This window comes from Uloborus diversus, chromosome 2, assembly GCF_026930045.1.
Source record: "Uloborus diversus isolate 005 chromosome 2, Udiv.v.3.1, whole genome shotgun sequence".
NCBI lineage: Eukaryota > Metazoa > Arthropoda > Arachnida > Araneae > Uloboridae > Uloborus > Uloborus diversus.
The window spans coordinates 87,037,394-87,052,033 of record NC_072732.1 but is presented as its reverse complement, the minus strand read 5'-3'; the positions used below and the strand labels follow the sequence as shown (position 1 = coordinate 87,052,033).

General features: G+C 30.3%; 1 protein-coding gene across 3 annotated transcripts in view; it reads right to left on the bottom strand.

Annotated features, from left to right (window-relative positions):
• Positions 1–14,640, bottom strand: part of LOC129235273 (S phase cyclin A-associated protein in the endoplasmic reticulum-like) — a 64,753-nt gene that overhangs the window by 36,090 nt on the left and 14,023 nt on the right. For all 3 annotated transcript variants that reach the window (XM_054868989.1, XM_054868988.1, XM_054868990.1), the window contains exons 6-10: positions 9,926–11,490; positions 5,920–6,752; positions 2,647–2,713; positions 2,362–2,491; positions 2,148–2,259 (exon numbers count right to left, since the gene is read on the bottom strand). In XM_054868989.1, the coding sequence (XP_054724964.1) occupies positions 2,148–2,259; positions 2,362–2,491; positions 2,647–2,713; positions 5,920–6,752; positions 9,926–11,490 (2,707 nt within the window). The remainder of the gene's footprint in view (positions 1–2,147; positions 2,260–2,361; positions 2,492–2,646; positions 2,714–5,919; positions 6,753–9,925; positions 11,491–14,640) is intronic.

Sequence of the window (14,640 nt, the reverse complement as noted above, 5' to 3'; positions counted from 1 at the left end):
CTAAAAATCCGCTAGATATGTTAGAGTACTGCTCAAAAAATATCAAAAATATTGAATTTTTATTTTTTCCAAAGCAAAATATTGAAGACACTAAACATCAATTGCAGGCAAGGTTTGAACTTGCAATTCCTGTCCCACAAACAAGAACATTGCACAGTTTTGTTTCTGTCAACCTCGGGATTTTTCATGTCCATTTGACATCTCTGTCAGAAGAATTCAAGGCTGTTACTGTCAACAAAAAAAGTTCCAGTAAAACGCTAGACAAAAAACTATAAACACTAAGTAAAAACTAAAAGCAATTTTTGTGTAAAATTATATTGTGTAAGATTATTTACTTAAACCCGAACGTTATTTATTGTAACAATTTTATTTCACTATATTTCAGTTAAATTTACCTCGATTGTGTTTCATTTGGTAACTAGTATGTTTTTTTAATTTTTTTAAACATTGTATCAAATAGCATGCAGAGGGTCGTTTTCAAAAGCTTATATCTGCTTTTCACCAAGAAATAAAAGGATAGTTTCTGTTTTGCTTTAAAGGGACAATGTAAAAACTTAGCGATGTAAAATTTTATCAAGTGGTTATTTGATTTATTTTAATTATGTTTTGTGTTTAATTCTATCAATTTCTACTGTAGCAGTTTATTGGAAAATGTCGTCTGCTAGCTGAGAGCAATTTTGTTTTTTTAAAAATAAACAAATTTCACAAAGAGATTTATTTAATGCAAATAAACTGGTGCAAAAAAAAAACCCTAAATGTTTCAGCTTTCAAACGTTTATATCTCCGCTCTGCCTTGGAATAACAAGACAGTTTTTGTTTTGTTTTAAAAGACAATGTGACGGTTTCTTACTATAGCATTTTTAGATTTTTATCCCCTTACCTACCGGGCTTTTTTGGAGGGTGAAAAAGTACATTTTTCATTTTTTCTCAAGTTTAAGCAATTTTTCCATAATGAAAGACTATCAGTAGTAGCTTAATTTTTCTTTTGCTTCTACTATGTATACCTAACTGCAACAGAAAAAAAAATTAGCCTGTTACTGAAAGTCCTTTGTTGTTATTTTCATGCCCAAAATAACCAAATAAGCAGTTTTTGACCGTATTTTGACCTTGATTTTTTTTCTACTTAGATTTTTTTTCTAGTTAGGTTTAAAATAAATAGCTTTTCACTATGCACAAACAAAATTTCATTCTTTTAGCTTTACAATAAGCCGTATTTGATCTTTCGACTAATATAAATAAATCCACTACAGCTTCCAGAAGAAAGATCAAAAAAGGCAAATTTTACGCATATGTGAAGCAAACAAAGGGCTATATCTCATAGAAAAAAAATTTTCAAGAAATAAAACAAACTGTTTTGGAGTGCATAATGTTGGTACATATTACCAACCAAATTTCATCAAAATCAAAAATGGTGCGGCACGGCCCATTTGTTGATTTAATATGGAATGACCCATAGACAAAATGCATGTTGAAGAGGATTGATTTCCTTTTAGAAGTGTAACAGAATAAATGTTCTTGTTACAATATTTCATTTTCAAAATCAAGAGTAGAAAGTATAAAACAGTCCTTATTTTGATTTCTGTTAAATGTTTTCATCAAAATGGAAAATCTTGTACTTACAGTTGCAATTATTTATTGCTCAAACACCCATGAATTACAAAAGTACTCAAATTCATCCTAAATACTTACCTAATTTTTGAACCCATTAAAAACAGTTTATGATATTACTTCAATTAAAATAAGCTCTTTAACACCTATTGAAATGAGCACAAATTCACAAATATACTTATTTTTGCATTTTCATACTTTAATGATTTATTTTTGATTTTTAGTCAATGAAATGGGTAGAACTCCTACATTGATTTAATTTGACAAATACTAATGTCTACTTAAAAGAAATACCATCTCACTTGGAATTCAGAGCTTTTAATTATTTTAAGAAAAATAATGCAATTTAAATAAAATTAAACACTATAAAGCACTTAATGAGTTCTGATGTCTAAAGTGCTACTAGACACTGCATCCAGCTAATAGAGGGGGGGGGGATGGGAAAAGAGAGCAAATAAACTAACCACATTGATAAATTTCATTCAAAAGTCAAATGTGATAAGTTTGAATGCTCCTTTAGTGATAAAACTAAAACATACCTTCTTTTCTATGTCCTTATACTTTTGGGATTTTTCTACTAGTAACCTTTTTCTCTGTTCTTGAGCTTTTAAATGTTTTTCTTTACACAATCGAATAGATTCCAAAAGAGATCTAAGAAGAAAATGAAAGAAGTTCTCATATGTTGTCATACAACTATTAAATAATACAGAATGAACAAAGTTTTAATTTTGAAAAAGGTGAGAGAAAACATACTTTTTCCGAAAAGGTGAAGATAATTTTTCATGCATCTCTAAAGCTCGTCCTGGGGTTCTGAGCTCCATATCAAATAAATCCATTTGTTCTCCCCATGATAATTCAAGCTTATGAACTTGTTGTGCTAAAACTATGACACGATTTTTTTTTTCAAAAAATGTAAAACATTAAAAAGATTTCCATAGATAAATAAATAAATAAATAAATAAAAATTTAGAATATAAAATAAACTTAATAAAAAATTGAATTCAATCAAAAATAGAAAAAAAAAACAATCATATCTACTTTTATATTTCCATTCTGCATCGTTAAGCTCTTGGCAACTGATATCAAATGCTTCATCATGAGAGGTCTAAAAATAATTACAAAAACTAATAACTTATAAAAGGAAGAAGTAACTTGCAGCAAATATGACATCCAAAGTTGAAAACCTTCATATGTCAATATGTACATGATAGAAGTTGAGCCTTAGCTTTACTTACATATGGGCAATTCCATGTCAGATCAATCACCTTCTTGACCTCACCATTTTCGATTTTAGCGAAATTTGGCGTTAGGGACACATATGACAAGATAAGTAATCCTGCCAATTTTTAGAATTCTACTTGAAAAATTTTATGAAATATAGAGCTGTTAAAAACTTGAAAAAGGATGAATAAAACGAAAAGTTATGACATACAAATGACTGTAACTTTTCTCCTAATTATAGTAGAATAAAAATTCAAAAACCATTCTAAAGCTAAAGAATAGAGTTTTCTATTGCTATAAAACATGACTTTTTTACGACAGATTTAAGTTTCAAGGTCATTCACTGTGACTTTTGACCCTTGAATATCTCAAAATATACCCCCTTAGAATTTCTTCAAAAAAATATATTTTGCAACTCTAACATTAATTGGCATTCAATGGCAAGGAACTGAAAAAAAAAATCAGGGATGTTCACATGTTTTACATTTTGGAATTTCATATTTCAGGTCTGTGACCTCTTTGACCTCCTTACCATTTCCGATTCTAATGAAATTTCGTGTGAAGGACACATAAGACAAGATAAGTAATCCCGCGAATTTTCAGAATTCTAATTCAAAAACTTTACGAAAGACAGGACTGTGTAAAACTTAAAAAGTGAGAAATAAACGGAAAGTTGTGACGTGCAAATGACTAACTTCTATCCTAATGATAGTAGAACAAAAATTAAAAAACCATTGTAAAGTTAAAGAATATAGCTTTCCATTGGTATAAAACATGTCTTTCTTATGACATGATTAGGTTTCAAAGTTCACCATGTGACAAAGGTGTAAACGTTTTCAAGGGTTCACAATGGTTCAATTCATTGTGAATTTTGACCTTGAATGTCTCAAAACATGCCCCCCCCCCTAAGAATTTCTTTAAAAATATACCTATTATAGCTCTAAGAATAGTTCTCTAAAACTTAGGGTGGGGTCAAAATGTCAAGGTACTGCAAAAGAAATCAGGAATATTTACATACAACTTCCTGTAACTCGAACCATGGATAACTCGAAGCTATTGGCTGGTCCCTTGGGACTTCGAGTTTTCGAGAGTCACCTGAATTTTTGTTAAATGTTTCACACTACTTCTGTCCTAATATTATTGTTTTCATTTTTGGACGCATTATTCATGAAGTCAAAACAAAACTGCCATTATACGGAAAGCTTTGTCACAGGCTAAAACTTGCTGTTTTTTCCCCCAAGATCTGTTGCTAAGTAAAGATAAAACTAACAGTTTTCAAATAAAAGTTCTGACATATTCTAGCTCTTATTTAAAAAACTTGTCGAATTTTATGCATACTTTATGAAGAATACGTTCAAAAAATTCAAACAATAATATTAGGACAGAAATAATGTAAAGCATCTAACAAAAATATGTAAACATTCCTGATTTTTTTGCTGTCTCTTGCCATTGCGGTCCCAACCTATGTTTTGGTGTAGCGGAAGAACAGTGTCAGAGCTACAAGATATATTTTTTTGAAGAAATTCTAAGGTTTGTGTTTTGTGATATTCAAGATCAAAAGTCACGGTGAATGACCTTGAAACTTAAACCTGTGGTGAAAAAAATCATGTTTTACATCCATAGAAAGCTCTAATTTTTAGCTTTGCTATGGTATTAGAATTTTTATTCTACTATCATTAGGATAGAAGTTACAGTCATTTGCATGTCACAACTTTCCCTTTATCTCTCACTTTAAGTTTTTTAAAGCCCTGTGTTTTGTAAAATTTTTGAAGTAGATTTCTGAAAATTGGAAGGATTACTTATCTTGTTATATGTGTTCTTCACACGAAGTTTCATTAATATCAGAAATGGGGAGGAGGTCAAGCAAGTCACTGACCTGACCTATGGAATTCCAAAATGTAAAACATGAGAACATTCCTGATTTTTTTATCAGTACCTTGCAATTGCGATCCCACTCTAAGTTTTGGTACAGTGGAAGAACAATGTTAGAGCTATAATTTTTTTTTTTTTTTTTTGAAGAAATTCTAAGGGAGCATGTTTTGAGATATTCAAGGTCAAAAGTCACGGTGAATGACCTTGAAACTTAAATCTGTCGTAAGAAAGTCATATATCAGTAGAAAGCTCCATTCTTTAACTTTACAATGGTTTTTGAATTTTTATTCTACTCTAATTAGGAGAGAAGTTACAGTCATTTGTATGTCACAACTTTTCGGTTTTTTCGTACTTTTCAATTTTTTAACAACCCTATATTTTGTAAAAATTTTCCAGAAGAATTCTAAAAATTTGCAGGATTACTTATCTAGTCATATGTCTCTCTCACACCAATTTTTGTTCAAATCCGAAATGGTGAGGTCAAAAACTTATTTCTTTTGATTGATTTGACGTGAAATTGCCCATATATGAGTTGGGTTGCCACTTAAATAGATTATCAGAAATAGTAGCTTTAGCAGCCCAAGATGTGAAAAATATAATCCAGAAAAAAAAATGCTAAAATAGTCACTAAAAAGTTCTTAAATTATAACTACACCTAAGTAAAATAGCGATATTTCAACATATTGACAAAGCGTGTGAAATCTACAAGTAGTTTTGTAACACACTCACTTTAACAACATGTAAATATTAATTTATTAATTATAAATATTCCATTATATTAAATAAAAGTCTTGGATAAATGAAAGATAACAATGTAAGTCACAAAAGTATAACCAATAATTAGAATGGGCGGTAAAAGAAAAAAAAAAAAAACCTGAAAAGGCTTCTGACACTATTCTTGCTGGTTCTTATGTAAAAGGACCCCCCTGAAACCACTATGACTAGTTTTCAGCAATTGTTCAGTCTTTATGAGAACTCATTTTAACCCAACATTTCAAAAACTACATTGTTATTCAAGTATGTAAAAATTACAATTTGCTTTTGCAGGAAGTTACTGCCTCTAAGCTAGGGTAAGTAAAAAGAAAAATTTTTTTTACAAAATGCATAGCAAATATATTTTTTTTAATTCTTAAAACTTCCATATAATTTTAGCAAAACTGCTTTATTTATTAATTTTTATAACTAAAGCTAATAAATAAATAAATAAAAGAAACATACATGCCCATCTTGATCGTCAGATGTCGTTCCGTTCTCACTTCCATCAAGACTATGATTTAATCTTCTTGAGGTGTCATTACTAAATGAACGTGTTACTTTACCATTTCGTTTCCAGGATACCTCAATGGACTTCGCATTCATTGTATTACTAAACATAGGTTTGCCTTTCTCTGAACAAAGAGATTCATCACTATTGCAAAAGGAGCTCACTGAATTAAACATCTCTGAACTATCAGAACTTATATCCGGAACACTGGATGACCTTCTCAGCCGATTTGAAACAGTATGGCTTGGTTTGTTACTTATGTTGTCATAACTTGTTATTAAGTCCAACTTTAGTGTATTTAACTCTTGATTTCTGTTGAACTGTTTACTTTTGATCTCTATTTGTTTTGTTGATAAATTGTTCATAGTAATGTGGTTTATGTCTTCATTTTTATCATCATTAAAATCTGAAAGGACTACATTCTTATCAACTTTTGATAATTGCTTTAAGTTTTCCTTGTTGTGAACATTTGAAGTTGCATTAACAGCATTCATTTCTTCAGAGCTTTTCAATGAGTTGTCTTGTTTACACAATTTTGCTTCAACTTTTTTAATACTTTTGTTTTCTTTATTTTTTTGTGATTCTACAGTGGACTTTTGAGGACCTTTAAGAGGAGCTCGAGAACTATTTTTAGTACTGTATGGAAAACCTCCGATCCGTGATTGGTTCATCTTTGCAATTTGAGCTGCTTCTTTCTCCTTTTTTTCATTGCTATATGGAATCTTCTTAGCAGGAGAATTTCTGCACCTATTTCTGCCACGTACTGTTTCCCATCCATCAGAGTCTTCTATGAAAATACATAGAAAGCAAATAGTTATACATGCCTGCTAAATAATGGAAGAATTTAATAAATATTTATAAAACAAAAATAAACATTTGAAAAAATCATTGCAGGTAATTACTTTTAAATGATACCAGCAAAAGGAACATTTACATGGATATCTAAAATTTCAATTTAAAATATTCATTTAGTTGTTTAGTTAATATATATATATATATATATATACAGTAAAACCTCGCTACAACGCTATCCGATACAACGATAAATCCCTCTACAACGATAATATTTCGTGGTCCCGGTGAACTCGCATAGGAATTAATGTTATCCTCCTCTCAATATTGCGATATTCTCTACAGCAATAAACCTCTGTAAAGCGATGTTTTTTTAAGTTTTCAACCCCTCTTTATTACGATAATTTGGTTTTCAAGTACAGTAAAATCATGAAAGTAACCCCTCCTATTTTCAAAAAAAAAAAAAAAACTTAAAACTTTATTTTTTCTTTAAAAATGGTTAGCTCCAAGTTTCGCGCTACATTTTAAACAATGCGTTTCCAAAATGGCGTCACGCTGGAGATAGTTCATTTTCACAAGTCAAAACAAAAATGCACCTTCCAAAATAAATAAAACAGCAGTACAATCATATAAATTTCTTTTGCAACACATATGAACAAAAAGAAAAGGCGCCCTTGTATCAAAAGGCGTCTAGACCAAAGGAGTAAAGAGCTGAAACTGTCCCCCCCCCCCGAAATTCTTCTTTTATTTTGTTTAAACCACAGTGTTTTTTTTTTCTTTTTTGGGAAAAGAAAACATGCACATAAAGAAGGAAACTAAACATCTAAAAATGTTTGCCAAGTAAAAAAACAGAAAATGTTCAATTTTTTTTTTTTTTGAGTGAGTGGCAAATGAAGATGATCCGAAAAGGTGTAACATTCCCGTCTGATTGCGTCATCACTGTCACATGATCGACGAAAACGAAAGATTTGATTTTATTCACTAGTGTATTTTTCCCTAAGATGGCAGGGAGAAAGCAAATTTAATTTCAAGATAAACTCAACGTCATCAGCGATATTGATGAAGGAATGAAGCAGGTTGATGCAGTTAATAAATATGGATTATCTCAATCTACAGTTGCAATGTTCCTCAAGAAGAGGAAACATATTGAAGATGCTGTGAGATCAAATTCAGTTAATCCCAAGCGAAAACGACTAAAAGTCGTGACTAATGAAAACATTGATGCTGCCGTCCTGAAGTGGTTTCAAGAGATGAGGGCAACAAATATCCCAATAAATGGAATCTCTGCGGACATTTTTTTAAAGTCTTCCATCCACAAACGAGGATGGACTCAATGTATACCTTGTTGGTTGACTTAACAGTCAAAAAAGCGGCCAAACAAACAAAAATATTGGATGTTTTTCGATAAAAACGGATTTGAGATATGTTTACGAGCTTATTCTCGGAATTTATTTCAATTGATAGTAATATTTAATCATAATTAACACCTTGCCAATAAATGTATTACAAATATACTATATATAAAAACATTTACACCTAGGTAATGCATATACTATAACATTTAAATAAAAAGAACCTATTGTATTATCAAAATATATAGGCCCTCGATATAACAATATATCCCTCTACAACAATATATTTCTTTGGTCCCCAAAATATCGTTATAGCGAGGTTTTACTGTATATATATATATATTTTTTAACTGTAAAAATACATTTAGCTGCAGCGTTAGGGCGTATACCATTAGAGAGTATAAAATTATTCCCTTTAAGAAATGTTAGCAAATCCACTGCACTTCAAAAACAGTTACTTGAAACCAGGGGCATAAGCCTGGGAATGGGGGGAGGGGAGGGATACAGAGATCATTGAAGCAATAAAATTAGGTTGATAAAAATAACTATACGCCGTGCTTAGAATTGCATTTTTTCGCCTTCAATATGGGAAACTTTTTGATGGAGAGGCCCTAATACTCACCCCCTACCCTATTGTCCTCAAGATAACTTCTTTAAAAATTCTCCGAAGGAAAGCTGTTTACCTACTTTCTTGTCTAACAAAGCCAAAACATAGCTTAAAATGGGTTTCTGCGATTTCAAGTTCCAACAATTTCCTTTATACAATATTAAGGTTTTTAGATAAACATGTATAAATAATTTTTCTTTATATTTTGTCAATAATCGCTCAACACACTTTTATGATTAGAAAACGGTTGTTCAGCAGCTATGCTATTGTTGGAACTGACACACATCGAATTGCTACTTCAAATGCTTTGCGATAATGTTCTGCTTTGTATTCTAAAATTAAACTCAGTATAGTCCTTCAACATGTAACTCATTGGTTGTATTTTCTTTGTAAGCATTAAATTTTCCATCCATTCTTCTTCATTCAAAAATATTAGGAGGTTCTTAAAAGGAAAAAAATACCAAATTTATTTAAAACATTCAAATATTTTCATCAACTGGAAATAAAAACCCTGCATGCTTTAAGAAAGCTTGAGCTGCTGAAATATGCTTATAGTTATTACATTCAAAAAAAGCAATTTTGAATTTTTTTCTCACCACAATTTTAGAGCCTTGATGTAAAGTGCTTACAAAACATTCACATTTTTCTAAAAATTTGGAAAAATTGAATGCTTTGTTTAAAATATTACAGACTATGTAGTATGCAATGCATGTATCCTCTCATTTCAGTGAGTTTTGTCATTGTGAAACAGAATCTTAGATTTGATCTTGCTTTATATCAATGAAGGGGCGGGTTTTGTTCACAATTAGTGGTGATTGTTGCACCAAATGCACAATTCTTGTTTATGAATGGACTTATCTCTCACTAATTTTATCATAATTTTGTTTCGAATTATTCTCTGAAATGTTTCGGACACATATGAATTATTTTTAAACTTTAGATGGACACAAATTACTATTAATCTGTTAGTAACAATCAAAAAACAGAAATAATCCCGACTTTTGAGTAATTTTTGTATAAATTTTGATATTTGGAAAATGTTGCAGGTTTTAGGAAAAACACTTTAAAATTGGGAAAATCCTCACAGAAATTCGTACCGCAACACAAAGTTGCAACACTACATCAAAATGATCTTTAAGGCCTAGAAATGTTTCAATTTTATCATATATTAGGATAACTTCTAGCTTGTTATCTAAAATCTTGACTTACCTTCAAGATTAGCTTTTACAGTCTCGGGTATCTGTTCAACACTTAATGTTTTCATAACCCAGCTTTTTGAAGATATTTTATTTAATGATGACATTGATCCACTCTTCTGAGGTAGTTTTACAGCATGGGAAATAGTTCGACATGGGGGTTTCTTTTCTGTATTTGCAGGTTTAGACAGCTGATTTCTTGAACTTAGGGCTGAAACATAAGATATGTTCCTTTTTATAGCTGATTCAGAGTGATTAGATTTTAAATGCTTTTTATCACTTGTATTTGTCAGATCTTTGATGATGCTCCCTTTAGAACTTACAGTTTTATTAGTAGCTGATTTTAAAGGAGGACTCACTTTTTCTGAATTTCCATTGCCAGAAGCAGCCCGTTCAGCAACAAATTTGGATTTAGTACTAGCATCCATTCCATTTCGAACTGTTTTTGATGCATTTACACTCGAGCTATTTTTTACAGCACATTTTTCTGTAGCTTTCCCTTTGGATACCTCTTTTGTGGTTGAATCATTTTTTACAGAACTATCAGCAGATTTTACATCTTTGCTTACTGAAACATTCCCATCTGCTATGCTGCTTTTTGTAACAGCTTGAGGAGCAACACTCATTTCATTCACATTTTTTCGAAACACTTTCACTTTTGAAGCTGTTACTTTTTTCTCGACCGAAACTGAGGCACCGGCAACTAATTTTTTGTTTGGAACTTTGCCACAAGCCTCTAATTTATCTATTGAACGATCTAATTTAGTTTCAATTATTTTAGTTGCTTGTTTAGCACTGCTTGTATGCTCATTTTTTGATGGCTGACAACATGAAATTTCATCACTAGCTTTTAAATCATTTTTCATCATTAATTCTTTATTTGGCACATCAGATGACAAATCATTTTTCTTAACTTCCTTCAGAACTGATGGTTGACCACAAGATATTTCATCATTCTGTTTCAAACTACTTTCTACACTAGATTTTTCATACCCCAAATCAGATGATAAATCATTACTTTTTTCAATTTCATTCAGAACTGATGACTGACCACAAGATATTTCATCATTCTGTTTCAGACTACTTTCCACAGTAGATTTTTCATTCTCTAAATCAGATGATAGATCATTGTTTTCAATTTCATTCGGAGCTGATGGCTGACAACTTGAAACTTCATCACTTGGTTTTAAATCATTCTGTATTATCTCGTTTGTCGAATCAGATAAACAATTCACTTTCTCAATTTCTTTTGTAATCAATGTTTCATTGTTAACATCAATGTTTGCAAATTCTTTTTCAGTTTCGAAAATTGTGCTTGGTTTCTCAGACAAACAATGTACTTCTTTCACAATTAAATCTTGATTACAAGGGAAATTTTGTGTATCTACAATAGAAATTTTTATATCACAATTATTGGCAACCATATTTTTTTGATTCAAAATTTCAGTCTTATTAACATTATTATAAACTTCAACTAAAGAATTTTCTTCATTTAACACAGTTTGTGTTTCTGTCTGTATAGGGGACTCTTGGTTTGAAACTTTTGCAGCTTTAATTCCTTCATTTTCAGAAGAATTACTAAAATATAAATTATTCATTATTTTAGTTTATAGTACATTATTCAACTAATATTCTTTCATAAAAAATAAATAAATATACATAAAAGTAAAAGTTAGAAAAGGTAAAACTTAAAAAGATTGCAAATATTTATAAAATTATGTTACATAAAATATTTTAAATAACCTGTTTAAAAAAAATAATAATAATAAAGAGCTATAGCAACAATTCAAAAACAAAGAGCGCAGTAAAGTAGCAACTTTTGCCTGAATTTTATTACTCCAGTAAAAAATTATTAAATCAAGATAAAAATGAAATAAAATAAATGAGAAATCTAAAAAAAAAGCTTTCAGGGTTAAGAACCAGTTAAAGGGGAGGGGGCATTTTTTTTTCTTTCTTTTTCAATGATTTTCCATCCATTTTGGAACCAGGAAAAAGAATGAATGAAAGCAATTAGCTATTAAAAAGTTAAGTTAATGCTTGTTGATATTTGTCTACAACATTCATATGATCTATCTTTTAGTGAAAATTTTAACAACTTGATAAGCTTTAATATGATCATTTGCTTTACTGCAGGGCTGCCACTGAGCTATGGTCCTCAAAATAGTAGTTTTAGTAGCTCCTTAAATGAAAAATAGTCTGCAAAATAGTCGCCAAACAAGGAAAATAGTATCTTAAATAGTCTCCTATTATTTTTAAATAGTATTAATTAGGGATGTGCCAATTAATCGGCAGTAACCGGTCACTTTGCCAATTATTTATAATCGGTTGATTTCTGTCAAATGATTCGCGGAAAAAATATTTTCTAAAATAATTTTTTAAGCATACCTTCAACAAGAAACTATGATGAATACATTTGTAGACAATAAATAACTAGTTTTCAGGAAACATCACTATAGCATGTAGTATGAAAGTGCATAGAGAAAAACAAAGTGTGTAAAACTGAATGAAACACTAAAGGATTATCTAATTAGTTTAAGTTAAGTACTCTCACCCTAGCTTTTGATGATATATATATTTTTTTTCAGTAATTTTGTTTCTTCTAACTTACATATATATGATCATATCATACCTTTTACAGCTTACTCTTTTAAATTATTAATTTTTGATTCAACAAAAAATTAATTAGTATTTAGTATCCTTCGATTAAAAAAACAAACATGTACATACATATAAATGTTATTATTATTATTTTTATTTTACAAACTGATGGTTGAAGTAAAGTTTTTTTTTTTATTAAATTTATTTTTTCTATTTTGATTAATTATACACATGTAAACAGTGTTGCAACATTTTTCACATGTTGATGCTTTTCTTCTTTAGCACAGTGCTTTTAGATAATCTTAAAATTTTATTTAAAAAAAAAGTATTTTATAAAAAACTATAGGACCCGACAGACGTTGTTCTGTTCAAACTTTGTAAATTGAAAAGTTAAAAAATTTTAATAAACTATCAGGTGTTTGAACCGTTTTGTTGAAAAAAATAATTAAAAAGAAAAATGTTTTAAGCTGCTATGATGTCAGAATGCGTATATGTATTACAACTTGATTTATCTAATGCCCACTGAGCAGTTGTTTTATTAACTATTTTTTCTCCCGTACTTGATGGTTTGTTCTTTCAGCCATACTCAAAGGATAAAAAGCGTCCTCAGATATTAAGTATAAAAATCTAACTACCCATCTAGAACAAACAGAAAATCCTGTTGCAACGTCCGCCATATGAAAATGAACAAAACAATCGGAAGGATATTGTTTAAAAAAATGATAAAGGTAAAAACAGTTCTCTGAATAAGCGAAGCCCCCCCACCCTTCCGATGTAAAATAAACACATTCTTCTACTAAAATGACTAAACACTCTTTAAAAATGAAAACCCATTCTTTACAATTTGAAATATTCCGCCAAACAAACAAAAAACACAATAAATTACATTAACAGTAGCTTTAAAATGTAAACAAATGATCATGCAACTCTATTGTTTATTGCCAAAATCACCAAGCCACCACGTTACTGTAATCCAGCCGATCTGTAAGCGAAGCCAACTCCGACCAATTAGCGGTCGATCTTTTGAACGAAAACTTTTTAAACTTCATATATTGCCTAATTTGTTCTTTCCACTAAAGATAAAGATCTTCCACTGCACTGATCTTTTGTGTACAGAACTACCCTGTTGTAATTTATCTTTACGAAAATAAAATTTGTTTCGTCTTTAAATTCCATCATCTTTTCCTTTAATAATGTACTAATTAGTTAGATAATCCTGAAAGTCTTCTTGACACCAGTACCAAAACTCAGATGGATTTGAGCCGAGAAACAAATGTTGCTAGGTACAGTACTTTCCGATCATTTAGTTAGGAAAACCTAAAGCACCGGTCCGGTCACATGGTTCAACTACGACGACAGAACACACGTTTTGCGTGAAACTTCCAGTACTTCACTTTGAAATATATCACGGTGCCTAAAATCGTTATTTTTTCAAGAAATGGAAAAAAAAAAAAAGAAAAGGCTTCACTCTCTCTCTACGTTTTATCTATTCTCAATTGATGTATCTCAATAGGAAATTTCAATATGAAATGCAGAGCTGGCTTTCTTATTGTCATTTGGCAACGGTTTAAATATTTATTTCAATTCTCCCTCAACAATAGGTTAAAATAAATATTAAACATTTGGGAGATATAACCATCCAAAGTTTAAATCAATTAGTTAGTTAAGAAAAATGTTTCCGATTCGATCCATTGCGCTTCGAAACCATGCTTGCCACAACTTAATTACACACAAAAAATTTGATCAAAATCAGTTCAGCCGTTTAAAAGCCTTATGGTGACAAATGTCCGCACAGAAGATTTTTATTATAAAAGATAAAAGTTTTATAAGGAATAAAGATTAAATGGCGACCATTAAAAAATAAATATGATTAAAAGTGCTTTCAAATTAGCCTGCTGACCTCAGGCTAAACCCTAATAATTTTAAATTTTCATGTTTCGTTAAAGAAAAGATTAGGAAAATTGAGAAAAATTAATCGTTTCTTTGAAATAAACTATTAACTATTTCTGAAATCGAAATTGTATGAGAAAAATTTGATGGAGAAATCGGAAGTATTAAAAATAATTGTTAGGATCCTTCAACTGATTATCAACAGCCGATTACTCGCTATTCGGATCTCAAATTATCACC